At 46.7% G+C, this 25,628-nt stretch overlaps 1 protein-coding gene across 1 annotated transcript in view; it reads left to right on the forward strand.

Annotated features, from left to right (window-relative positions):
- DOCK3 (dedicator of cytokinesis 3) overlaps nucleotides 1–25,628 on the forward strand; it is a 1,414,611-nt gene that overhangs the window by 1,095,408 nt on the left and 293,575 nt on the right. Inside the window, exon 22 of the mRNA XM_086938817.1 lies at nucleotides 4,232–4,313. Coding sequence (XP_086794943.1) covers nucleotides 4,232–4,313 — 82 coding nt within the window. The remainder of the gene's footprint in view (nucleotides 1–4,231; nucleotides 4,314–25,628) is intronic.

A 25,628-nucleotide genomic window follows, 5' to 3' on the forward strand; every position in this document is an offset into this window, starting at 1 on the left:
TCACCAAGCTGCTTTAGTTTGCCCTTGGTATCATGCACCCATCCCGTGGGAAGCAGGATTCAGTATTTCCTCCCAAGGTGGCGATTCATCTTGTCTGGCAGATGGGTCATACAAATCAATCAGCATGGCTAAGCCCTATACTTTCTTTTTGTTCTGCAAAATTTCCCCACACCCAAATAACTTTCAGAGGGGAACTTCTACATTCTAGTACAGGAGGTGCAAGTGTTGCTATCCAAAGGTGCTATCGCAAGAGTTCCAGACTTGGAAAGAGAAGGGGGCTGGTACTCTTGTTACTTCCTTGTGCTGATGCACAACAGAGACCACCAGCCTATGTGCACCTTCGACCATTGAATGCTTCTTGTGAAAAAACAAATACACAATGCTCATACTGGCACACACATTTCCTGTAGTGGACTTTGAGAACTGAATGATGTCCTTGGATCAGCGAGATGCTTATTTTCACATACTTTTCCTGCGGTCCCACAGAGGTTTCCGCTCGTTCAAGGTCAGCAAGGAGCACTTTCAGTTTGCAGTGCTTCCCTATGTCCTCACAGCGCCCCACAAAAGTGATGTCAGTGATTGCAGCACACCTTTGGAAAATGGGAATGCCAGTTTTTCCCTACCTTAATGACTGGTTGTTAACGGTGTGCCCACCACAGTCAGTCATAGATCCCCTACAACTGATGGCAAATATTGTGACATCATTAAGGTTCTCTATCAATGAGCAGCAAGCCGCACCTGACTCCTTAGCAGAGGTTGCCGTTCAGAATCAGAATTCTATTTATTTGGCTGCAAATAGCCTTAAAAGCATGCAGGATATGTGCAAAATAGCAACAAAATACATACAAATTATTAAAAACACGCAACTAAAATTAATAACATTATCAGGTTTGGAAAGTTAATAAACAACAATCTAAATGTCAATGTCAAAAAAGCTTTATTTTGGCTATTACAGCCATAAAAGCAAATATAAAATAACATTCTCCATAAAACATAATTCACAGGACAACATGATAATTAGACACTACAAAAAGTACAATTATCAAGTAGAATTATCATTAAAACCAATAAGAAGTTACAAGAAATAGCAAAATGTAGAGGATCACACCCCCAGAAATCGATAATCACGGGTGGGGCAGCAAACAAGGGCAAATACTATAGCAAGAGCATCAATTTCAACAATAAAACCAGTATAGTCAATTAAAAAAGGCACTTTAAAATATTAATTAAGCTAAAAAAAACTTTAAAAGAAGTTCACAGCCTAAGTTTTTACTGATTTAGGATCACAATAATAAGCCTAAGGAAACAGGATTACTAAATTCCCAGGTCAGCTTTTCAATAAACACCTATGTTTGCACCACATAGCAAATACAAAATTGGAGATTGCAACAGCAAAAACTGGGTGAGTATCGTGTTTTAGTACCCTATAGAATTCTCTATGGTTTCTTATACCCAAATTTCTGCATAATTGGAGGACCCATTTAGATCTGACCCTTCTATATGCCAAGCAGAAGAATAATTCATGAATTTCCGTTTCTTCGGCTACTAAGCACCCAAGACAGAGTTGTTTAATGGCGCCCACCCACTTATTAGTAAACGCATGGAGCAGGAGCGTCCCGTGCCTAAATTGCAGAAAAAGTTTCTATGCTGCAAGGGGCTGGATAAGATCCAACACCAACTCCAGCTTATAATGCTGTTTTGCTTTCAGGAACCCAGAAGTCAAGCTGGAAGAGTCTACTGTCTGCAAAATACATGCCAGTTTATATTCTTTCAAAGCAATTGCAAGTGATTTTTTAGAAATGACTGGACATGTCTCCTCTGGGCCGACCATAGGTCATCCCTCCCTAAGGCACGAAATGTAATCCTAATAAAAGACAATTATGGGATATTCCCCGCCCCCTATGTAGCCATAACAGCTTTTAGTTCCTCCCTGTAATTTCCTAACTCTGCGTACTCCATAACCGTCGCCAGTAAAGGAGTGGACGAGAAGCAATTAGATCTTACGATGGGGACAATGCCCAAATCCATCCTTAAGGGTATTAGGGGGGTACTTTTGGGCAAACCCAAAAGTTGTTTTATAAAATTGTTTTCTGTTAGGGTTAGAACATTAGCTGAACAATGGCCCCAAAGTTCAGCACCATACATTGATGCCCCCTCGCTTGAACCTTATAGATTTCTACAGGTGACTTATAACCTTTATGGCACAACTCCTATGCACTTTTAAAATCCCCCCGGTTGCCTGGATTAACTTAAGGTTAAATAAAACAGGCTGGAATGAACAAAACTGAAATTAAAACAGAGATGGGTACTAATTCATCACTCTACTAAAATTAATCTAAAAGCATTGACCTCCTGGATCGGACTGCAGCTTTAAGAAACAGAAACACTTGTCCACACATTTTATCGCCTGGTAATGCCAGTACAAAAATGATATGCTTACATACAAAGCCGTAGATTCCTAAGCCTTCAAAATGGTATGAGGAACTTTTTGGTACACATTTTATAATATTCACCAAAAAAGAGAAAATGTACTATAGTTTGGTTAATTTAGCACATGGGCATTCTTTAGAGTTGAGCTGGGGTTGCTGGAAAACAGAGAAAGTACTTCACTATAACTGCTCGAAAGATAATCAGTAAAAGCCAACTCTTGGTAGTATTCTGCAAATAGTTGGTAGAAGTGGCCACGGGATTAAGATATAAGTAATGCTTAACACTAGATTTTTATCTTTTAGCCCTCAACCTCTCTTCTTACCTTGCTCTAACAGCAAGACTTGCACTTGTTTTGTGACAGAAATGCCAGCGGTGATCTGTCTAAAAGCACACCAGCCAATCCAGTGGCTTCCAGGGATTTCTTGATGTATGCTATCCAGGGTGTCAAGATACCCTTATCACAAGCAGCCAAACAGTCTAAAACGACCTCTCTAGTTAATTTTGCTTTATCTGAGCTCCAGGTAGATAGCCACAAGAGAGTTGGCCGACTATTAATAAAATCGCTCAGAAAGTCTAATCCTAGTTCTTTGTGGCAAATAAAACTAGAGGTTGACACAGGGTTGACAATACTCTCTGACAGAAACAATTTTCCTTCCTTTGGAGGGCGGTCAAGTCACCCAAGCCCCATATGCCTTCCCCTTAAGTTGCTATAGGAACACAATGTACTGAATATATATGCAAAACGGGTGTAAGAACCCTCTCTCCCTTGGGTGATGGAAGGCTTTGCGGGGAGCCAACAGCTCTGGAAAATTTGGTCCTACTTTGTGCAATATGCGCAGCCCATGTCCGAGACGTGGTGAGAGTAACCCCTAGATTAGATAAGGAACTAGTGCTTGATAACACTTCTTTACCAACGGTAATAGTTAAGGGTCGTGCACTGTGGGCCACTGGTCATTATAGAAAGACTTAGTAAAATTAGTTAATAAATCCAGCCTGGCCATAAGCTTAGCCTGATTAACACAATCAAAGGCCATTGGCAAGGCCATAAAGGCTAGAGGTTGCCGTTCATTGAAGCTATTGTTGATACAGTGCAGTTCAAGGCCTTACATCCACTGGAACGAGTCCAGGGCATATGGGCTATGATCCCGATGCTCAACCTCAGTCCTGGATCTTGATGATAGTAGTTCTGAGATTTATTGGCCTCCTGTATCTTCCTGCCCAAGCATGCTTGTTAGCACATGCAGCCTCTGCAATGGAATCTGAAGTTCCAGTCAGCCCAGCACCAAGGACATTTATTGGATGTCATCCAAATATCACTTCTGCATTACTAATCAACTGCAAATCAAGCCCGGAATATTCAGATAACAAAAAGTTGTCTATGTTTTTATAAAGTTGCTGGTAAATTTTAGGTTGAAAGCAAGAAAAGTAATGCAACTTCCTAGCTCACACCCAGAGACCATATGACTATGTAAATGTGAAACAATATTAGGGGATCTATAATTACTTCTAAACATGAGAAATGTTCCAAGTTTAAAAATATATTGAAGCTAACATGGCCTTACACAATTGTGCCAAGGTTGTCTCAGAAATATGTTTGGATTTTGTCAGATCAGCAAGCCTAAGTATCTCTCCCAGTACAGGTGAATCTGAGAGGTTTTGGGGCAGGATTGGGTGCATTATTTCTGCCCAGCCTTCTTTACCTACATCTTCAAAAGCATTCTACTTTTTAGACTACTTATCAAACTTTCTTGATGGTATTGTCTATTGTTATTCAGATGGTGATGCTTTCTCTTTCACACAGGGAACTCATACGATGTTTGAAGTGGTACATGGACCGATCAGCTGAACTTGTGCGGCAGGACCACATTCAGGAGGCCATGAGGGTAAGCGTTTTTGTTCCATACCTTTGGTACTACCATATAAAGGCCTTATACATGCTTGTCAGCTCTACCCTTGCCAATTATTCATACATAGAGAAACACCCTTGCCCTTGTGAATAGCCTGTTCTTTTGTCCTACACGTTTTATTGTGTAGTGAGCGGTGGAATCTTTGGCATAAACAAACTCTTGGTAATTTGTTTTCAGTAGTGACAGTCTTCCTCTCAAACAAATACGTGGGTACTGGAGGAATTAACTTTATATGTGATAAAGTACTTGCTACTGTGCCTTATAAGGATCTTACAAGTTATTTGTATGTCCAGAAGGAAATAAAATGAGAGGGGGCCCTCAATCCAAAGGCACAGGCTCTGTATCAGAGTATAAAGTCACAAAATGTTCTCTTTAGAATCATAAATCACCCCAAAAATGCATTCATTATTGTTCCACCACACATAAATCTATGACTTATTCACAACTCATGTACACGACCCCAATCCTAAGTAAAGTGCCACAACAGTTACTGACTCTGTCAAATATCTAATAAAAAGGTGTTTTCATATAACAATATACATGTAATATAATCTGATCCGTCATGTGCATAATAAAACATATATTAAAAAATGTTTTCTTACTCTCTATTATTAAAAGTTCAGAGAGCGTGGTCTGCGGAGCGGAGCGGAGCTGGCGGGCGGGGGTGTAAAGGCCGAGTCGTTTGTTGAGGTATGCTGGGCCGGTGTTGTGGAGTGCCTTGTGTGCATAGATGAGGAGCTTGAAGGTTATCTTCTTGTTAATGGGGAGCCAGTGCATGACTTTCAGGTGGGGGATGTCGAAGATCAGGCGTTCTGGATGCGTTGGAGTCGTGTCAGGAGTTTGGCCGGGGCTCCTGTGTAGAGTGCGTTGCCGTAGTCCAGTCTACTGCTGACGAGGGCCTGGGTGACCGTCCTTCTAGTTTCGGTGGGGATCCACTTGAAGAACCTGCGGAGCATGCAGAGGGTGTTGAAGCAGGAGGAGGAGACGGCGTTGACCTGCTCTGTCATGGAGAGTGTGGTGTTAAGGATGACCCTAGGATTCGTGCATGGTTGGTGGGTGTAGGGGTAGCTCCTAGTGCCGTTGGCCACCAGGAGTCGTCCCAGGCCAAGGGGGTGGAGCCGAAGATGAGGACCTCTCTCTTGTCCGAGTTCAGCTTCAGTCGGCTGTCCCTCATCCAGTCGGCGACAGCCTTCATTCCTTCATGGAGGTTGGTTTTGGCGGTGTGGGGTTCCTTGGTGAGCAAGAGGATCAGCTGGGTGTGGTCAGCATAGGAGATGATGTTTAGGTCGTGCTGTTGGGCGACTTGGGCGAGTGGTGCCATGTAGACGTTGAACAGCATAGGGCTGAGAGATGAGCTTGGGGTATGCCGCAGATGATCTTGGTGGCTTTGGAGCGGAAGGGGGGGAGTCGAACGCTCTGGGTTCTCCCGGAGCGGAAGGAGGTGGTCCAGTCCAGGGCCTTCTCTTGGATTCCGGCGTCGTGGAGGCCTGCTCTTAGTGTGCAGTGGCAGACTGTGTCGAAAGCGGCTGACAAGTCCAGGAGGATGAGGGCTGTGGTTTTTCCATTGTTGAGCATGATACTGATGTCGTCGGTGGCGGCGATGAGGGCAGTTTCGGTGCTGTGGTTGCTGTGGAACCCGGACTGGGATGGGTCCAGGATGTTGTTCTCTTCAAGGAAGCTGGTTAGTTGTTGGTTGATGGCCTTTTTGATGACCTTCACCGGGAACGGGAGCAGGGAGATGGGTTGAAGTTCTTGAGGTCCTTGGGGTCCGCCTTGGGTTTCTTTAGTAGGGCGTTGATCTCTGCATGCTTTCAGCTCCCTTGGAAGGTCACTGTCTCGAAGGAGATGTTGATGGTTTTCCGGAGGTGGGGTGCAATGGTGCTGATGGCTTTGTTGAAGATGTGGTGTGGGCAGGGGTCTTCTGAGTATCCGGAGGGGACAGTGTTCATGATCTTGATGGTGTCGTCGTCGTCGTTGATGTTGGTCCAGGCGAGCAAGCGGGCAGGCGGTTGGTGCGGGTGGTGGTCGTGGGTGCTGGGATGTCGGATGTTGCCGAGGTGGTGACGGTGTCGAAGCTGTCGTGGATGTCTGCGATCTTGCGATGGAAGAAGGTAGCCAGGGCATCACACAGGTCGTGTGATGGTGGGATGTCGTTGTCGTTGGAGCTGGGGTTGTGGAGATCCTTCACGATGCTGAAGAGCTCTTTGCTGTTGTGTGCGTTGTTGTCTAGGCGGTCTCTGAAGGCGGTCCTTTTGGCGGATCTGATAAGTTGGTGGTGTTGGCAGGTGGCGTTCCTGTGGGCTGTGCAGTTTTCCGGTGTTTTTTTTCAGGTCCATTTTTTCTCTAGTTTCCGGCAGGCTCGCTTGGAGGCCTGGAGGTCTTCGGTGAACCAGCTGGCTCTCTTGCTGGAGTGGGTGTAGGCAGGCTTCTTGAACGGGGCGAGGGTGTTGGCGCAGTCGTTGATCCATTGTCTGAGGCTGCGGGCCGCGGTGTCGGTCGGTCGGGTCTGCGGGTGGGCCCTGGGCGAGGGCGTGGTTAGCTGGCCCATCAATAACCTGTATGAAAGAAAGGAAAGGAGAGAGCACACAAGACAATGCACTCTGTCTTAACTGTTTGCTAATTTGTACAAATAATTCATATAGGCATATGATTATGACAAGGTGCTCATCTAGTGTTCTCATCTAGTGTGCCAATATGTTCCCCAAACGTGTTTCGGTGGTTTGAAGCCATTTCTGACCACCTTCTTCAAGACAACAGTATATCTCTCACATGTCAAACTTATCGTTACTATGTGTGTGCAAACATGTAAATGATACTGGGCCAGATGTAATAACACAATTTCCCATAGATACAGAATGGGTAAAACTGTTTAATACATCTGGCTCACTATTACCAATCATATATCAACATTGGTAACCTAATCATATACATAGTTACAATTAAAGTCACATAACCATCTTATCAATTAAGAGAATAAATACATATATACTGTGTTTTTTTCAATCTGTGATCCATAATGTTACATATATATGAAACACACTAACTTCTAATGGCACTTATCTCACTCAGGCTTAGGGGTTCACCAATGTTCACTGCATGAACCAATCTTCTCTGACATAGCTCACATATCTTTTACACTTCTCACATCATGGAATACTTTCAGGCGACCTCTCTTCACATGCTATGCATACATAATTTGGCTTTTTACTTTCGCGCATAATGATGGTGGGCTATCTTTATTTATCAAGACTCACTAGGTGAACCCCTAACTTGGCCCTCGTTCGGTTTTTTCGGTATTAATCCAGATCCGATGTGTTTATTTAGCATGTAGCACAATGTGGGTACTCTCCCCACCTGCTAGATCCATCTCAGAGGTAGACTGAAAGGTGAATTTAACCCTCACCCCCTCTTGGCTTTAGGGTCGGCCATAACCTATATAGTTCATTAATCCTGATGAAGGTAGCTTACAATATTCCTACCTTTGTCCTAAATTAAATATCCCTTTTCAATGATTTGCATGGAGCTCGATTGGATTCTTAAAACTCCAGGCTTCCTGGCCAGTTTGAGCACAAGGTCAGAATTACCGGATGTCCAATCAGGCCTCCCACTCTCTATAAAACAATGTTTAAAGCATAGTTACTAAAACAGTCCTGTTTTCCAAGATGGTAAGATCTCGTTACAATATGCTCTTATTATGGGGCTCTGAGACTCCGCCCTTTTCTCAAAGTTGTTTGTTAGTCTCTCTACTCTGAAATTTCTAGAATGTAGCCCCTGTCTCTTGTTGTTTGTATGTTATTTCTATTTCCTCAGACAGGGCCGCACTCGGGCTTCGTTTTATTGTGACTTTCTGTTGTACATATCAAAAACATTCCCCAAATTACTCAGCCCCCCATATCGGGGCATTATACCTTGTGATAATCTCTAGTGCTTGTTTATTCCCCTTTGTTGTGTCGTAGGTGTGAGTAGTGGCAGCCTTAGGGGTCTCAACTTGGGACCTACACTCTGGGGCATCTAGGTGCAAGTAGGCCTTACTCGTGGCTCTAGAAATAACAGAGGCGGACACTGGGTATAACTTCTTGGCTCTCCGTCTGCGCGCCTGACTGGCATACGTGCGTGCGGGCCCCTCTTTATTATAGCAAGTCACATGACTCAACGTTGCACACTCATGGCGTCATGGGCGTGCCAGAACCAGGAACACAACATTCCTCCTAAAACATGAAGAAAACAAAAACACGCAACACTTTCAAACAGTCTATCATGATATGTTCCCTTGGCAAACTCGGCTCAACTGCTATTCAGATTACTGGGCATGATCACTGACCTAACAATCACTCTCTAGCTTTAACATTTTACTTTCGCAAAAGAACAGTCTTACGTAAGGTCGTCGCGCAGCCGACAGGAGGGTGTGGGGTTTCTTCTCAGTCCATACTGCGACTCCCCTCACCTCAGGATGTCTTCTGCCGTAGCCGGGACTGTTGACGGCGACCTACTGATTGCCACCTCGGGACACAGCATGTTCTCCAGGGCCTCAGAGCTTTCATTTAGCTCGCCATTCACTTCCGCACGATTGCTGCTTCTCTGGGGGACTTCTTGGCTGGATACTGTTTCAAGGTGAGTAGGGCTGACAGCAGCCTCGTTCCCAGCATCGAACATTGGAGGGCAGGGTGATGTTGGCTCTGGATGGAAGCGTTTGAAGTGCGACACGTTTCTTGTCACTGTTTCCCGCCCCCGAGCTGCTATGATACGGGTGCCTTTCACACCAATCACCCGCCAAGGTCCTCTTTCATAGTTCAGTCTGAATTTTCCGCTGGTTACTCTGTTTCGGAGAAGCACTAAGTCCCCTCTACTGAACTTGACCATCACAGCCCTTCTTTTCTTGCTGATTTGAGCAAAGGTGGCTCATCTTTTCTGCGCAATCCGGTCTTCGTCTGCCCCCTCAGGTGTCCACCGCGAGTGGTGGGGATGGAATCAGTCACTACCCGCCCCATGAGGACGTGTGCTGGAGCTACCCCTGTGGTAGAGTGTGGGGTCTGTCTGTAGCTCCGGAGGAACGTGAAGATAGCCATTTCTAGTGACTGGCTCTTGTTGTGTGCAATGCGAATGACTTTGTTCAGAGTTCTCATGAATCGCTCTGCCTCTCCATTAGCCTGAGGCCAGCGATGGGTGATGCGCCGATGCTGAGTGCCGAGGGAGGATAGATAATTAGCCAGTTCTTGTCCTTGAAACGGGGGCCCATTGTCGGTGCGCAGTTCACGCATTACCCCGTGAGCTGCAACGATCTTCTCCAACTTGGGTATGACTTCCCCGGCGCTCGTGCTGGTTATTATTTCCACCTCCGGGTATTTGGAATGGTCATCAATCATCACTAAGGTGTGTCTCCCGTCCGGTAGACTGCCAAAGTCCATGCTGACTCTTTCCCATGGTTGTCATGGCCGTGGTTCCACTATGATTGGGGCTTCACGAGGAGCGTCCCCGGTAACTTGGCAGGCTGGGCACGATCTCACTGCGCTCTCCACCATTTCGTCCATCAGGGGGAACCACACTTTTGTTCTTAGGCGTGCCTTGGTCTTAACCATTCCCTGGTGACCCACGTGTGCCAGCTGCACCACTTGTTCGGCCAATGCAGTGGGTATAACCAGACGATGCCCTCTCAGCAGGCATCCGGTGTCATCTTCGTTTAGCTCTTCTCTGACATGGTGCAGGCTTTCCATTATCTTTCGGGCTTCTGGTGTGAGCACTTTCCAACTTTCCTTGGCACGGTGCCAACTCGCCTTTCGGAGGGCCTCTTTGGCCCTCTGTAGGCAGACATCTTGCGCTGTGGCATTCGCTATGTCAACCACTGAGAGGGGTCGCGGACATGACCACGCTGTCACCCACTTGACATAGGCTTCTGTTTCTTCAGCCTCTTCCATTTCTTCCGGGGTCGCCGGCCGGGGATGGCGTGAAAGGTAGTCTGCCGGATTCCTTGCCCCTTGCTGGTATTCAATGTTGCAGTTGTACTCCTGCAGTTGAAGCATCCATTTCTCAATGCGGGGCGGTGGTTTTGTCGAGGTCCCCGAGAATAGGGCCACCAAGGGCTTCTGATCAGTCACCACCGTGAACGGCTTGCCATACACATAGAGGTGAAAATGTCGGCATCCCCAGTGGATGGCAATTGCTTCTTTTTCAATCTGGGAGTACCGTTGCTCCGTATCCGTGAGTGAGCGGCTCGTGAAAGCAATCGGCACCCAATCCAGTTCATCTCTTTGTTTCTGCATTAGGATTGCCCCTAGCCCGGCAGGCCCAGCATCTACTGCTATCAGGGTGGAGTTCCGAGGATCAAAGAATGCCAGGGTCGTGTTGCTCGAGAGTGATGCCTTAATGTCCTGGAATGCCTTTTCCTGTTCAGGTCCCCAGGTCCATGGCGTGGAGTCTTTCGTGAGTTCTCGCAGGGGGAGTGTGAGGTTGGCAAGGTCTCTAATGAACCTCCCACAATAATTAACCATGCCGAGAAAACTCCGAACTTCGGTGATTGTGGTAGGGGGTTGTGCGTCTTTGCCATCTTTGACCTTATCGGGGTCTGGGTTGACTCCTTCTGCGGAAAAGATGTACCCGAAGAATCCTATCTTTCTTTGTAGGAATTCACACTTCTCTCTGTGGAGCGTGAGTCCAGCCTCTCTCAGCCTACGGAATACCTGCGTTAACCGTTGATTGTGCTCTGTGATGGTACGGGCATGTATCATGATGTCGTCACTGACGTTTATCACCCCTGGTATATCTGTGATCAGCTCTTGAATAACATTCTGGAACACCTCCGCTGCGCTGGAGACTGGCTGAGTCGGGTGTACCTTCGGAGGCCTATGTGGGTCGAGAAGGTGGTTATATTTCGCGAATCCTTGTCCAGTACCAACTGGTGGTATCCCGACCGTAGGTCCAGCTTCGAGAACCAGCAGGCTCCGGCCATTTCCCCGATTAAGTTGTCAATGGTGGGAGTTATGTGACGTTCTCGCTTTATGGCTGCATTGGGGAGGCGCATGTCCACGCATATTCTGACTGCCCCTGGCTGTTTCGGCTTCCTCGTGACCACAATGGGCGACACCCAGGGGGTGGGGCCCGAGACCTTCTCAATGATGCCAGCCGCCTCCAGTTTTCGAAGTTCCTCCTCTACCAGGGGTAGAAGGTGGAATGCGATGCGTCGGTGTCTCAGGGCTACCGGCTGTACCATGGGGTCGACGTGTAGGTGTATTTCACGGCCTTTGAAACGTCCAATCCCTTCGAATATGTCAGAGAATTCCATGATGAGCTGCTGTACCGATTCTTCATGAACACCGAAGGCAAAGCCACGACGCCCAGGTCTTCGGCCGCTCTGCAGCTTAGCAGCATGCCCTGCCCTTATTCTGATACGAAGATGTTCGCGTTGATTGTTTTGTCCCCATGGCGGACTGCCGCTCGGAATTTGCCTCGGATCTTGAGAGGGGTGTCCTGCCCATACACGAATACGGTGATGGGCGTGGGGCTCAGAGCCGGAGGCGGTGTCATGGTTCTGTAGAGCGTTGCACTCATGAGGTTGATGGAAGCTCCCGTGTCCACTACCGCCATGATGTCTTGTTCAGCCACTCTGATTGAACATTGTGGGAGCGTTCTGGTGCGACGGGCGGCGGTGCCAATCATGTGTACTTTGTGCACCGACCGTTCTTCTTCTTCATCGTCGTCCATGTCACTATGGCTCTGTTCACCTTCCGGCACTGCATTTGCCACTTGGCGGGGCCTGCGGAATTTTTTCGAGCGGCACACTTTCTCGAAGTGGTTGAGCTTTCCGCATCCCGAGCAACGCTTCCCTCTAGCTGGACATTCTGGTGCTGGGTGACTCGGGCCTCCACAGTATCCACATGTATGTCCAGATGCCCCGCTCGGTGCGCGGGATGTCTTTTTGTGCCACTTGGACGGTGATTGGACCTGAAGTTTGTTGACGGGTTCCACTTTGACGGTTGCTTGTAATGCTGCCTCCATGTGTGCCGCCCTGGCTTTGGACAGTTCTTTTGTGCGACCGAGAGTCAGAATGTCGGCTAACGGTTTGCCTGATTCTTCCAATATTCTTTCCCTCAGTTTGGCAGAGGCACAGCCCTGTATTATTTGTCCTCGGATTTCCTCCGTGACGTCTGCGAAACCGCAGGATAGCGCTAACTTTTTGAGTCTGGTGTGGTAGGTGTCCAGCGACTCCTCCGGCAGCTGACGCACTTGTCTGAATACAAACCTTTCATAGTCCTGGTTGGCCATGGGTTCGAAGTGGGCATTTAAGGCATTTATCAGCGTGTGATGTGTTTTGGGAGTCGCCTCTGTGAGTGTTCTAGCGATAGAGTGTATGTCCTTGCCTCCTAAGTGGAGCACCATGGCTCTCTTTTGTTCTTTATGGACTTTCGTGGCCTTGAAGAATACAAGGAGTCTGTCCACCCACTCTTTCCATTTTGGAGCTAACGCCGAGGGCGCCCCCTCCACCACGAAGGGTTCGATGGGCGGAATCGTGGCCATCGTCCTGCCGGCGCCTGATCAAGTCTTTGATGGGCGGGGAGCCCGATGGGGGCTGCGCCCGTTGGGGCCGGATGTAGGCCTCTGCCAGGCGCGGGGCCTCGTGAGCACATGGCCCGCCCGCTCGGTGATGGTGGCGCAGATGTCCGGGGCGGTGGCACTCCCGTCGGGGAGCCCGGAAAGGCGCGTGCGACTGGCGCGCTCACCACGGGCAACCAAGGCCAACAGTGGGACCGGCAGGCGCCGCGTCCGCTAGATGCGTAAGAGGAGGCAGGGCGCCGCCCCACTCGCCGTGCGAGACGGACAGAAGCGCGCTTCACGCACATGCCGGGAGGCCAGGTGCGGCGCTGGGCGTGAGACCACCGATTGAAGTGCACACGGCCCCCTTCCGCGGGCAGGCGATCACAGCAGTGCGCTCCGCAGGATAGCGCTGTGCAGCATGGCCCCAACAGCCGGCGTGGGACGGCAGCACTCAGCTCACCTGAACACCCCCAGGAATCGGAGTCTTCACCACAAGTGTGCACAGCAAGTGCGTGTGTGGGCGTGAGGCACGAGCACCACGAGCCGAGGAACGGACTTGTGGCCGCCGCACGGGACAGAAGGCACACACGCACCCCCGGCGAGGGTTCGGCAGCCACCCTTGTCGCCAGTTGTTGTGTCGTAGGTGTGAGTAGTGGCAGCCTTAGGGGTCTCAACTTGGGACCTACACTCCGGGGCATCTAGGTGCAAGTAGGCCTTACACGTGGCTGTAGAAATAACAGAGGCGGACCCTGGGTATAACTTCTTGGCTCTCCGTCTGCGCGCCTGACTGGCGTACGTGCGTGCGGGGCCCCTCTTTATTATAGCAAGTCACATGACTCAACGTTGCACGCTCATGGCGTCATGGGCGTGCCAGAACCAGGAACACAACACCCTTGGCCGTCCCCCACATCAAGTGTGACGAGTGCCCACGGACATCTGGGGATTTTATCCTTCACGACCAGGGGCAGTGCCCAGGATTAAACTCACCACCTCTCTTAATAAGACGGGGTGTTACTGGAGCATTTGATTTCCGCCTCACCCAGGAGCCATTGTTACCACCTTTCACCCGGGGCTCGGCTCCACTCTTACATCATTAGTGGCGTTCTGCGTGCATGCGTCACTGTGCACCTCTTCCTTTTCAAATTTGGTCTAATTTGAAAAACGCCATAATCCGGAGCTTGTCCACCCTTCTTATGGTATGACATGTTTATGTTCCACCAATCATGTATTCTATTCTCTTAAGTCGGAGAGGCTGTATCGTGAATAAAGCGCCGTCTTGTAATATATTTATCTAACAATTACTACACGTCTGGTGCTTTTCGGCTGCCCACTATATCCCATTGGGCCCTCGTGAGCGTGTATCATTAATAAATGTGAAACCAAAGAGCTGTTGTTGCTATTGTAATGCATACCTGTTACGTGGCACGCCTCTCCCTATATGTTAGTCACCCACTACTGTTTATGTCAATCATGTTTCAACCTCACTTTGGTTGTGATGATTTCTATATCATTGTCTCTGTCAATATCAATATATTGATATTACTATGAGGAACCTTGTTGTTCTGCCACACTACTAGTCGTTTCCGTGTATTTTAAGTAGCACCATCTTTTAATGTGGCTAGCTAGCATGTTGGAGGCCACAGTCTGTGGACAAAAAGTCTATTGTTAATGTAACAGCCTAACTTTATTTAAGTTTCCAATGATAATGATCTTTCTCAAGTATAATGTGCACGTTTAATTCCTAAGGGCACATTAGGATGGCGGTGAATCCGCATCCTCCGGGCCGGTGGAAGCCACCGCCGGCCCGGAGGATGCGGATTCACTGCCACGGCCACAGAATACACCCACCGCCAGATTAGGATGGCGGTGGGATTGTGATGGGACCAGCGGCGGACGGCAGTCCGTCCGCCGCTGATCCGCAGGTTTTGGAGTGCCATTTGGTGGCAGTGTCTGCAAGACACCCTCACCCAAATTAGGATGTGCATCAGCACATGCTTTTCCACGGCGGCTTTTCCGCCGTGGAATAGCATGTGGTCTTTGGTGTTTGGGGGCCCGATGCGGGCCCCCAGGGTGTCGGGGGGTGGGAGGTGCACATGGGGGGTACCAATGGTACCCCCCAGCATTTACATGCACAAAGCGGCAGGCACCGCGCGGTGCCTGCCGCTTTGTGCATATAAATGTTAAACATGCATTTTTTACCTTGCGGCGGGTGCTGCTTCAAGCAGCACCCGCAGCAATGTTAAAGATACAGGATGTGACCGCCAGGGTGGCGGTCACATCCTAATTGCACCGGAGGGACCGCCGCTGCCCCTGCGGACAGTCGCTCAACCTCGGGGGTGACGGACAGACGCAGGTCCGTCCGCCATCCTAATGAGGCCCATAAGACCTCTTTTATGTATCCTCTCATTCTCTAGTTCTATGGGCATCCCCAGCAATTCAAAGTATGACTTACAGTCTGGTTCAGTTAATTTCCTTCCTGTTCCAATTATTATTTTATCTTTAAAGTAAAAGAAAGGTGCACTGATGAGTGAAAGTAAAATATGTAATTGACGTATATCAAGTCAGCTTGACAATGTGCACTAATTAACTTAAGTGAATTCTAGTGGGAATGCATCTTTCCCTTTAGAAGAGAACCAACAAGACTGATAGCATGAAATAAATTATATATATAAAGCTACAACTGTGTTTTTTCAAAAGAATACAAATTTCTGCTTCCGGTTAAAAGCGAAAACTTTTTTTTTTACCAACCATTGGCCTGAAGAAAGCTTTGTATGTAAGCAAAAGGTCAAAGCAGATTTGCAGAGTTTATTAGAAACGTGACCTTTTCGAGGAATTGGGGAACTTCATGAATTTTATTGTCTGACCTGGTTTCAACATTTTGAATGAAAACTAGGCAACCAAATAAAAAGAGCCTAGTGTGCCACTTCTTTTCATATCTAAATGTCAATGCACAGATTTTTTATGGTTTATATGATGCTGCTTAATTTGAACCTTTGCTTTTCGTCCTGTATTGATGTTAGGATAACCGTATCCCTTGACATTTGCAACTTTCAAGCAGGATCAACTTTTCATTATAATTTTCTGGACCAAATCCCTAAATCTAACTTGAATAAAGCAATGGAAATTCAATTTACGTTCAATGTATTGCTTCTGCACCATATATTATCGGTATCTAATTAAGTTTGACTCTCATATTAATTCATTTTGCTAAACAAACGTTTACAACTCTTAGGAGCCCAGGAGATAGAATCCTTCTGAAGATCAGCAGTAATAAATGTTTGTAGTTGCCCCAGTTTTGAGGGCAAACTCTCCTGATTTGTGTGACTGGGATGTGAAGTTGTCACAAAACTATAAAGTGACAGGAAGAGTCCATTACTTCAGCATTTGTATACCCAGACAACTGTTCCCCATAAGCAAATATAAATAACATCTTCACTTAAGCACATCAGTAAAGCTCTCCATAAGGACCTGGTTGTTTAAACAAAAGCAGAAAAGCATAACGAGCAAATTGGGTTTTATTGCCCATGAAGTGAATAGCTTGAGTTATACCATGTGAGATTGTAAAATGTCAATAAAATAATGTACTGCCTTTGGATTGCTCAGCGATCCAAATAAATCAATTGAGCTGTTTAGAGCGCTGAACAACTAGTGAAAACAAGTGCCTCGCAGTTGATATGAAAGACAAATGCTAAAGAACGGGGGCCTTTGCAGCCTGAATAACAACACCTAGATAGATAAATAGAGACATCATCAGTTAGCATCGGATAGTACTTCAAAGGTTGGCCTACTTGTTAATACACAGTGTTCTTCCATGATGAGTTCCTGGAGGGATTGTTATATAGAATATTGAATCAGACAAATTGGTGGGTCACAATTTCTTGACCACAATATTGAGGGACAAAATATCGGACAGGTAAGTGCTCAGAGAAAGGTAAAGATTTACTACTCTTAACTCCACATCTACATACCTTGAAGATATGCATATCACCACGATATGTGTATATATATATATTCACAGAAAAAAACATAGGTTATAGTGGATATATAGTTAGGAATTTGCATTTACAAAACCTTGAAAATTCAATGAAAAAACCATTGGTTTTAGGCCATATATAGTTAGGGATTTGCATTTACAAAACCTTTTTTTACTCGCATAAAACCATTGAAATTCCATATATAGTTATAAGCGCTAACTATATATCGCGCACCCGCAATCCACTGCTGATGATGTCACATATTACATCATTCATGACATGGTTAGTGACATCACTGATGACATCACTGATGACATCTCAAATGACATCACTGATGACATCACTGATGACAACATCCAGTGACTGTATGTTTCTGTAAAGTAAAAATATGTCTTACATATTGAAGAATGAGTGGATGTATAAGTGTCTGGATGAAGGATTTAGTAGGTGCATGTCTGACTGTATGAGTGAGTGATTAAATGTGTCTCACTGAGTGCATGGGTTAGTGACTAAACTGTCTTAATTTGTGCATCATTATGTCTGTTGTTCTGTAAACTGCTGCATGTGTTGATCAGTAGCTATATGAGTAACTATATGAGTTATTGATTGGTTGCCCAAGTATTTGTATGGGAGACTGAGTGTGTGTGTGGGTGGCTGGGAGGTGTATGACTCTGTGCATAGATGTGTGAGCAGTTGATTCACTAGATGTATGGGTTCAAAAGTGCATGTGGAAACAGCTGTATGGGCGGTTGACTGTGTGCATGAGTGTATTGGTGAATGAATGGATATCTCAGTGCTACATGTCAAAGTAAGTACATATGTAAAACACAGTACATGTGAGAGTTGACATATATAAATAACTGTGCATAAGAGCCAGTGAATGTGTGAGTGGCTGTATGGATCATTGTGAACTTGTATCAGGGATTGTATAAGAGAGTAAAGTAAATATGTGTTAGTATATGTTTGAATAAGTAAGGTGTGTATAACTGTATAGTTGAGAAAATGGAGGTGTGATTGATTTTTGGCATAACTGACTAGGTGTGTGAGTAACTCCATGGATGAGTGACAGTCTGTGACTGTCTGTTTACACTGATTGTATCTAAGGTTATATTAGAGTCTGAAGAGGTTCATGGTATTATCACATGAATGATATCATCAGTGATGTTATCAGTCATGTCAAATGAGATGTTTTCAGTGATGTCATCAGTGATGTCATTTGAGATGTCATCAGTGATGTCATCAGTGATGTCACTAACCATGTCATGAATGATGTAATATGTGACATCATCAGCAGTGGATTGCGGGTGCGCGATATATAGTTAGCGCTTATAACTATATATGGAATTTCAATGGTTTTATGCGAGTAAAAAAAGGTTTTGTAAATGCAAATCCCTAACTATATATGGCCTAAAACCAATGGTTTTTTCATTGAATTTTCAAGGTTTTGTAAATGCAAATTCCTAACTATATATCCACTATAACCTATGGTTTTTTCTGTGAATTTCATTGGTTTTTTAATAGCAAATATGAAAAGCTTTAAAATGTCAAGTATGTGATAGATAAAAACATTTTCGTATTTATGCACGCTGATGTGCTTTGAACGCTGCCCCCCCCCCTCCCCTCTTTTCTCTTAGTAGTACTCTCTCTTTGCAGATAGTGAACGGTAGTTAACGCAGGCCTTTGCCCCCGTTGTAATCCGTCGTGCCTGCTTGTCTCTCCATTTGATTGATTGTTATCCAAGCATTTACTGTTTTAGAATTGGTTCTCTTTGGATCATTCTCTATTTACAAACAAGCACAAAGTCGCAATACTCTGTTTAGTCTTTGCAGATAGTGAAAAATGGTGTAAAAAAATAAAAGTAATCGAGCAAAATCAGTAGGCCACTAATTGGATCTCTTTTTGACCTCGCTAAAATAGAAATATTAGGAACAACCCTTCATGAGAAATACGAAAATAGTGAGATGAACTGAGCTCCACACCATGAGGGCTGCAAGACAGCTCGACTCCGTCACCCACCCCGCCCAAAATAACGACAAACCCTATGCAAATATTAAAAATATAGACAACACACCAGCAAAGAAACAGGGTAAAACATTTTATTAAATAACTATTTACATAACTATTTTATACTTTTTATTGCCCGATCCGGCTAGCTCAATCGATCGAGCATGAAACTCATGCACTCTGATAGCAAGCGTTGCTACTGATGCTATGCAGACCAAAACTGGTTTTCAGTTTGTACATTTTTCTAGATTTTTCAATCCAAGGTTGGTTGACTTTGTAGAACGATGGCTTCAGATTTTCAACATACGGTGTGGTGGCGCGGACTGGGAGGGGGCGCTTCGCTCCTGCCCCCTCCCCAAGTAAGTTTTTCATACGTGAAAGTACGTTAATGGTTTTGGTCCCTGAGTTGCTTCAATGTCACTGCCATTCTCAAATGGCATAAGTTCTGGATGTTGGGTGCCATAGTTAAGAGTTCTGAGCAGTGCTTGTAACACTGTCTGAAGCTTATTTCCACCTACTGCAGCTTCACTATTCTCAAAGTAAGTGAGTGTCGTTTGTGGACCTGACTGCATTAGAAAACAATGTGATATGTTACCTTCCTAAACAGCTTGACGGAGGCCCCTGAGGGGCGGTGTGATGGCCATGGACTCGGAGAAGACGCTTTACTCCGACACCCTCCCCAAGTCTTATAGCACTGGTGTAGCCTGAGATCGCCCCCGACATAAGCGGCCGGCTCCCGGGGTCCGGCGGAACTTTTTGCCTTTTGATGACTCTTCAATTCTGGACCTTGTCCCACAATCCGTTTGACCTGAAGACACGCTGTAGTGGGGCGCCCCTTTACCGTTTCAGTTGCCATTCCGCCCGCTTTTGCTACACTGTGCCTCTTCCGCCATTCTGCTGTTTACCGCCCGCTCTTGCGACTACAGCGTCTCGCTCATCATGTAGTTGAGTTGCTCCCGCTCTTGCGGTGCAGCGATAGGCGGCTGCCACAGGACTCTCAAAATGGTGGTCGGTTCTTCGGTTTTGGACCTGGTCCACTAAAATGGCCCTGGGACACCTTTGAACTCGGACGCTTCCCTGATAGGGCTTGGGTCCCATTCTCGAAAGCGTCCCCTCAGCCGTGAAGATTCTACAAAAGTCTTGGGGGCCTCCGACTCCAGCAGGCTTCTGGTGGGGAGCGGCTGCCATGATTGCTCGTGGAATGGCCACGACGGAGCTACGAGATGGTAGTGCTCTCATGCTGACGCCAGCTTTAGTCTGAAACATCCAGAAACACTTTAGACTACCAATTCGATCAGTTCCGGTAGCGCCCCAACATGACCCGGAAGAGAAGAACTTGCCCTCCCCTCTTTGACTGATGGTTCTTCTTGCCTGTCCCCTCTGTTGTCATTTAACAGAACTTTTTGGACTGCTGAAAGGGGTTGTGTTCCGAACGCTGGTTGGTGGAGACATTTTGACTATATTCTTGACCTACGTTGTCGCGTAATGCGTTATATGACACGCCGCGTTAGCGCACCCGGAAGTGATCCGAGGCGCGGCGCGCAGCGCGTAACGTAAGCATAACAGGTCATGTGACTTGTTAATAAAACTTTTCATTGGTTCATTTTGCTTTTGTTATTTTAATGATGAAAAGCTTGGTCATATGACCTAAAAATTACGCTTTTTATTGTTTTCGAACATTATTTTTTTTAAAACATATATGTTATAATATTCCAGGCTAATGTACTTTCCCGGAAAATTAACAACTGTCCTGCAAGTAAAATATATTCCTTTTTCGAGAAAAAGGGCGTTTCTTCGTTCCATGACGGAGCCGTTGAGTAAAAGAGACTCGGCCTGCTGTCTTAGTCGTCGATACGCCTGATTATCAGATTCTTATCGATCACTTTATGTTGCAGAAATGAAAAACACAACTGCCCTTGACCATTTATCTTTACTGCGTTCCTACATATTATACCTTTTATCCGTCATGTAATTGGACTGCTTTATTTCACTTGCCTTTTACTGATTCGAAAACAGTGACTAAAAGTAAAAACTTTACCAATGTAAATACTACTACCGTGTTTTGTTTTAAAAACCTTTATTGTGAAAATATCAGTATACAAATACGGGCCTATAACCACGTGGGCCGGCCACGGAGCAAACTGAAATCGTATATGATGAGGAGACATTTACACTGTAGAGGAACGTAACGAGCGGGCCATTAGGTTGCAAGAACAAAGGTGTCTAACAGTTGCGGAATCGGTGGACGTACATTTTGTAATTAAAATACGACAGGGCCACTTACAATAACATTTTCTAGATATACATTTGCGGGCAAGGAGTTACGAGTCCCATTTATACCGGCGCCATTTTGTGCGAAGCCGGGCAGGTCCAAGATATAGTCAAAATGTCTCCACCAACGATCGGCCAGACCAGAACCCCTTTCGGCCCTTTATGCTACAAGATGGTGTCTTCCATTCAGAAAATATTGTTGGCAGCATTTTGAAAGGAAACAGAAACAGCCGTTCTCCTAGTGAGTTTCACATTGTTACATTTAGGAAGAATGTTGAAGAGTAGTATGTGGAAAATCTGAAGCCATTTTTCTACAAACTGTCAATCAGACTTGGATAGAAAAAAAAATCCTGAAGAATGTACAAACTGAAAACCAATTTTTGTCTGTATAGCATCAACAGCAATGCTTGAGTCAGCTTTGTGTCAAGCCGCCATTTTCATTCAATCAATAGCGTCCCCCTGCACACATTCAGGGACCTGGTCGTGTCTTCAGATGAAACGGATTGTAGGAAAAGAAGCAGAAAGGAAAAGGAAAAAAGTTCCGCCGGACCTCGGGAGCCGGCCGCCTATGTCATGTGCGACCTTTGGCCACACCAGGGCAATAGTGAAGCTGCAGCAGGTGCACATAAGCTTCAGACAGTCTTACAAACACTGCTCAGAAATCTCAACTGAGGCACTCAACATCCAGGACTTGCCATTCGGATCTTGGCGCCTTGTGCTGGTTCCGACCTATTCACACATCGGTCCACTACTGACATCACCTCATAAGCCAACGGTGCACCCCACGCCGACTTTCGGCGCAGCATTGTAGGATGGCCACACCAGTGCGGCAACTTGCTGGACACCACCTCGGTGCCATCCGGATCTCGGCGCGTTCGAGTCACTGTGCCAGAAGAGTGACCGGAACTCAGCTGAACACGCCGTCTTTCGGCGCAGCATTGTAGGATGGCCACACCAGTGCGGCAATTTGCTGGACACCACCTCGGTGCCATCCGGATCTCGGCACGTTCGACTCACTGTACCGCAAGAGTGACCGGAACTCAGCTGGACACGCCGTCTTTCGGCGCAGCATTGTAGGATGGCCACACCAGTGCGGCAATTTGCTTGACACCACCTCGGTGCCATCCGGATCTCAGCGCGTTGTGCTGCCTTCGGCCTATTCGCACATCGGTCCGCTACTGATGCCGCCTCACGTGCCAACGGATTTTCTACGCTTTTTGTAGCCCTATGCCGCATAACAGGTCATGTGACTTGTTTATAAAACTTTTCATTGGATCATTTTACTTTTGGTTTCCTAAAGATGGAAGGCTTGGTCATATGACCTAAAAATAACACTTTTCATTGGTTTAGAACATTTTTTTTTCCCAAACGATGAAAGCCCCACCTTGTTTCTGGATCATTCAGACTGAAGCTGGCGTCAGCATGAGAGCACCACCATCTCGTGGCTCCGTCGTGGTCATTCCGCGAGCAATCATGGCAGCCGCTCCCCACCAGAAGCCTGCGGGAGTCGGGGGCCCCCAAGACTTTTGTAGAATCTTCACGGCTGAGGGGACGCTTTTCGAGAATGGAGCCCAAGCCCTAGCAGGCAAGCGTCCGAGTTCCAAGGTGTCCCAGGGCCATTTCAGTGGACCAGGCCCAAAACCGAAGAGCCGTCCGCCATTTTAAGAGTCATGTGGCAGGCGCCTATCGCTGCACTGCAAGAGTGGGAGCAACTCAACAACATGGTGAGCGAGACGCTGTAGCCGCAAGAGCGGGCGCAACTCAGCTGGATGGCCGCCACCTGGGAAGGCCCGTTCACGCCGCCTCCCCCACGCGCCCCCCCCGGGCCGCCGCACGCAAATTTTCGGAGCAGCATTGTAGGATACCAAAACCAGTGCGGCAGTTTACTGGACATCACCTGGGTGCCATCAACATCTCAGCGCGTTCTGCTGCCTTGGGACTATTCGCACAACAGACCGCTACTGACGAGGCCTCCCCCCGCACCACCCGGGACGCCCCACGCCAATTTTCGGAGCAGCATTGTAGGATACCAAAACCAGTGCGGCACCCAGGCGACATCACCTGGGTGCCGTCCAGAACTCTGCACGTTGTGCTGCCTTGGGACTATTCGCACAAAAGACAGCTTCTGACCATTGTTGCTTTTTTGGGTGAAAAATGTTTAAATGTTTTTACAGTTTTTGTTCCGTTCATTATAGTTAAATGTTAATAAAGTTTTAAAATCTAACTTTGTTGGAGTGCTATATATGTTTAAAAAATTGGGTGAATGGGGCCTTGAATCGGATTATTGTCATGTGTGGGCTTTGCAAGTGTACTGCTACAAGATCGGACATTTCAAACTCAAATGCACGTTCTTTTTCTTACCTTTCCGAAGCATGGAGCGCAATAGCAGGCAGAGAAAGGGTGATGCACGTGTTGAACACTGCCTGGCCTGGCAAGTTGCTGGCAGTGCCCCCCCCGCCCGCTCCTGAAAGAGGGCACACACACACCGCCGCCCCGAGTACTTCATAAATCTTTAAAAGACCATGCGCTTGTTCATGAGGCTTAAATGGTTTATCACCCCTTCTAGAACCCCTGCATCGACCCTCTGACGTTTCCTGGAAGAATTAGCACGTAACACAATACCAAGCCCTGTCAGCTGAAACCCCCGAGAAATCATGGGGCATATTATCAAGGGGGGTTATTTCCGCTTTTTTGGCTTTAAAAGCCAAAAAAAAAAGAGATAAAATTATCTCCCTATTACCAAGCTGTCGCTAACACCAGTTAGTGACAGCTAAAAGGAGATAGCGACCATCTTGGGCCCCGCTTTGCATATCAGTGATATTTATCACTAATGACATGCAAAGTGGGCGTGCCAAGATTTTAGCGACTGGAAACAGTCCCTAACCATCGCTATCTCCTATTACCAACTTTTGGAGATATTCGCGCTAAGCGCGAATATCTCCAAAACCTAACACCTGCCCTGAGCAGTTTTAGCCATGTTATCCAATGGGAAGTGGATAACATGGCTAAGAGCATTTGCTGGATAATGCATGAATATCGCTGACTTTTCAACGATATTCATGCATTGCGGCCGTTTTTTATCGCATTTGCGAGAAACCTTGCTAATAGCGAGGTTTATGTGCGATAAAATTCGCCGATGTGCGGCGATAATTTTTGTCTCTAAACAAGTTAGAGACAAAAATTATCGCTAGTTGTTGGTAATATGCCCCCGGGTTTTTGCTTGCAGGAATCGGGAGGCGGGAGACTAGCACTGAAATCAGTAGTCTCACGCCTGAATCGGGAAGGTTGGCATGTCTGGATACTCTACAGCTGGGGCCATAAACTACATCCGCAGGGCTAGGTGATAGCCTAGGTCCGGCCTGGACAATCGGACACAGAGGAAGAGGAGTGTCAGAGGGTGCGGTAGTGAATAGGGTGAAAGGGAGGTGTCGGGCGGGCACAGGGTGTGATTCTCAGAGAAGAGCAGCGCAGATGGGGGGAAGTATATGGCCCATGCATGAGAGAAAGAGCGGGGGTGACCAGTGCGTGGGGGAGATGCTTGCGAGGGTGGGGAGCCATGCTGAGGATCGGCGGCGTGCAGAGAGTGGCCCTGGTCAAGGCATCTAAAATGGCTGCCGTGCATGACAAAATTGTGGCATTGGACAAAAACGCAAGATGGCGCAGACAATGTTTATCAATAAGGATTCATTTATAACAAAATATTTACTCGCAGTGACAAAATGGTGGTCAACACTTCCTGATTTCCATCGAATCAAACGTTAACAAACGTCACGCAGCAAAAAAAAAAAAAAAAAAGCTCACGCACAGAGCAGTTTTTAGCCATGTTATCCAATGGAAGGTGGATAACATGGCTAAGAGCATTTGCTGGATAATGCATGAATATCGCTGACTTTTCAGCGATATTCATGCATTGTGGCCGATGTGCGGCGATAATTTTTGTCTCTAAACAATTAAAACGAAGCACAAAATGGCGAATTCCCGTTTCGCCACCAGTTTGCGGCCCAGTTCGCGGCCCGTGAAGCGCTTCTACCGTGAAAAATCATTTTTTTTTTATTTTCCCCACGGGACCCTTTAATAACCCCAACAACATTCCTAGGGGGTCAAGAGGGGTATACCTTGCCCCCTTTCAATAAATTCCCCCTTCGTTTTTCACCTCTTCTTCTCTCTCAATCCTACCGAGAGATAAGATGGCGGCCGCTCCGGACTGTTTAGAATGTTGACAGACACCGGAGAGCCAATCAGCTTTCTGTTATCCAATGGAAGGTGGATAACATGCTAAGAGCATTTGCTGGATAATGCATGAATATCGCTGAATTTTCAGCGATATTCATGCATTGTGGCCAATGTGCGGCGATAATTTTTGTCTCTAAACAATTAAAACGAAGCACAAAATGGCGAATTCCCGTTTCGCTACCAGTTTGCGGCCCAGTTCGCGGCCCGTGAAGCGCTTCTACCGTGAAAAATCATTTTTTTTTTATTTTCCCCACGGGACCCTTTAATAACCCCAACAACAATC

The sequence above is a fragment of the Lissotriton vulgaris genome, chromosome 9 (assembly GCF_964263255.1).
Source record: "Lissotriton vulgaris chromosome 9, aLisVul1.2, whole genome shotgun sequence".
NCBI lineage: Eukaryota > Metazoa > Chordata > Amphibia > Caudata > Salamandridae > Lissotriton > Lissotriton vulgaris.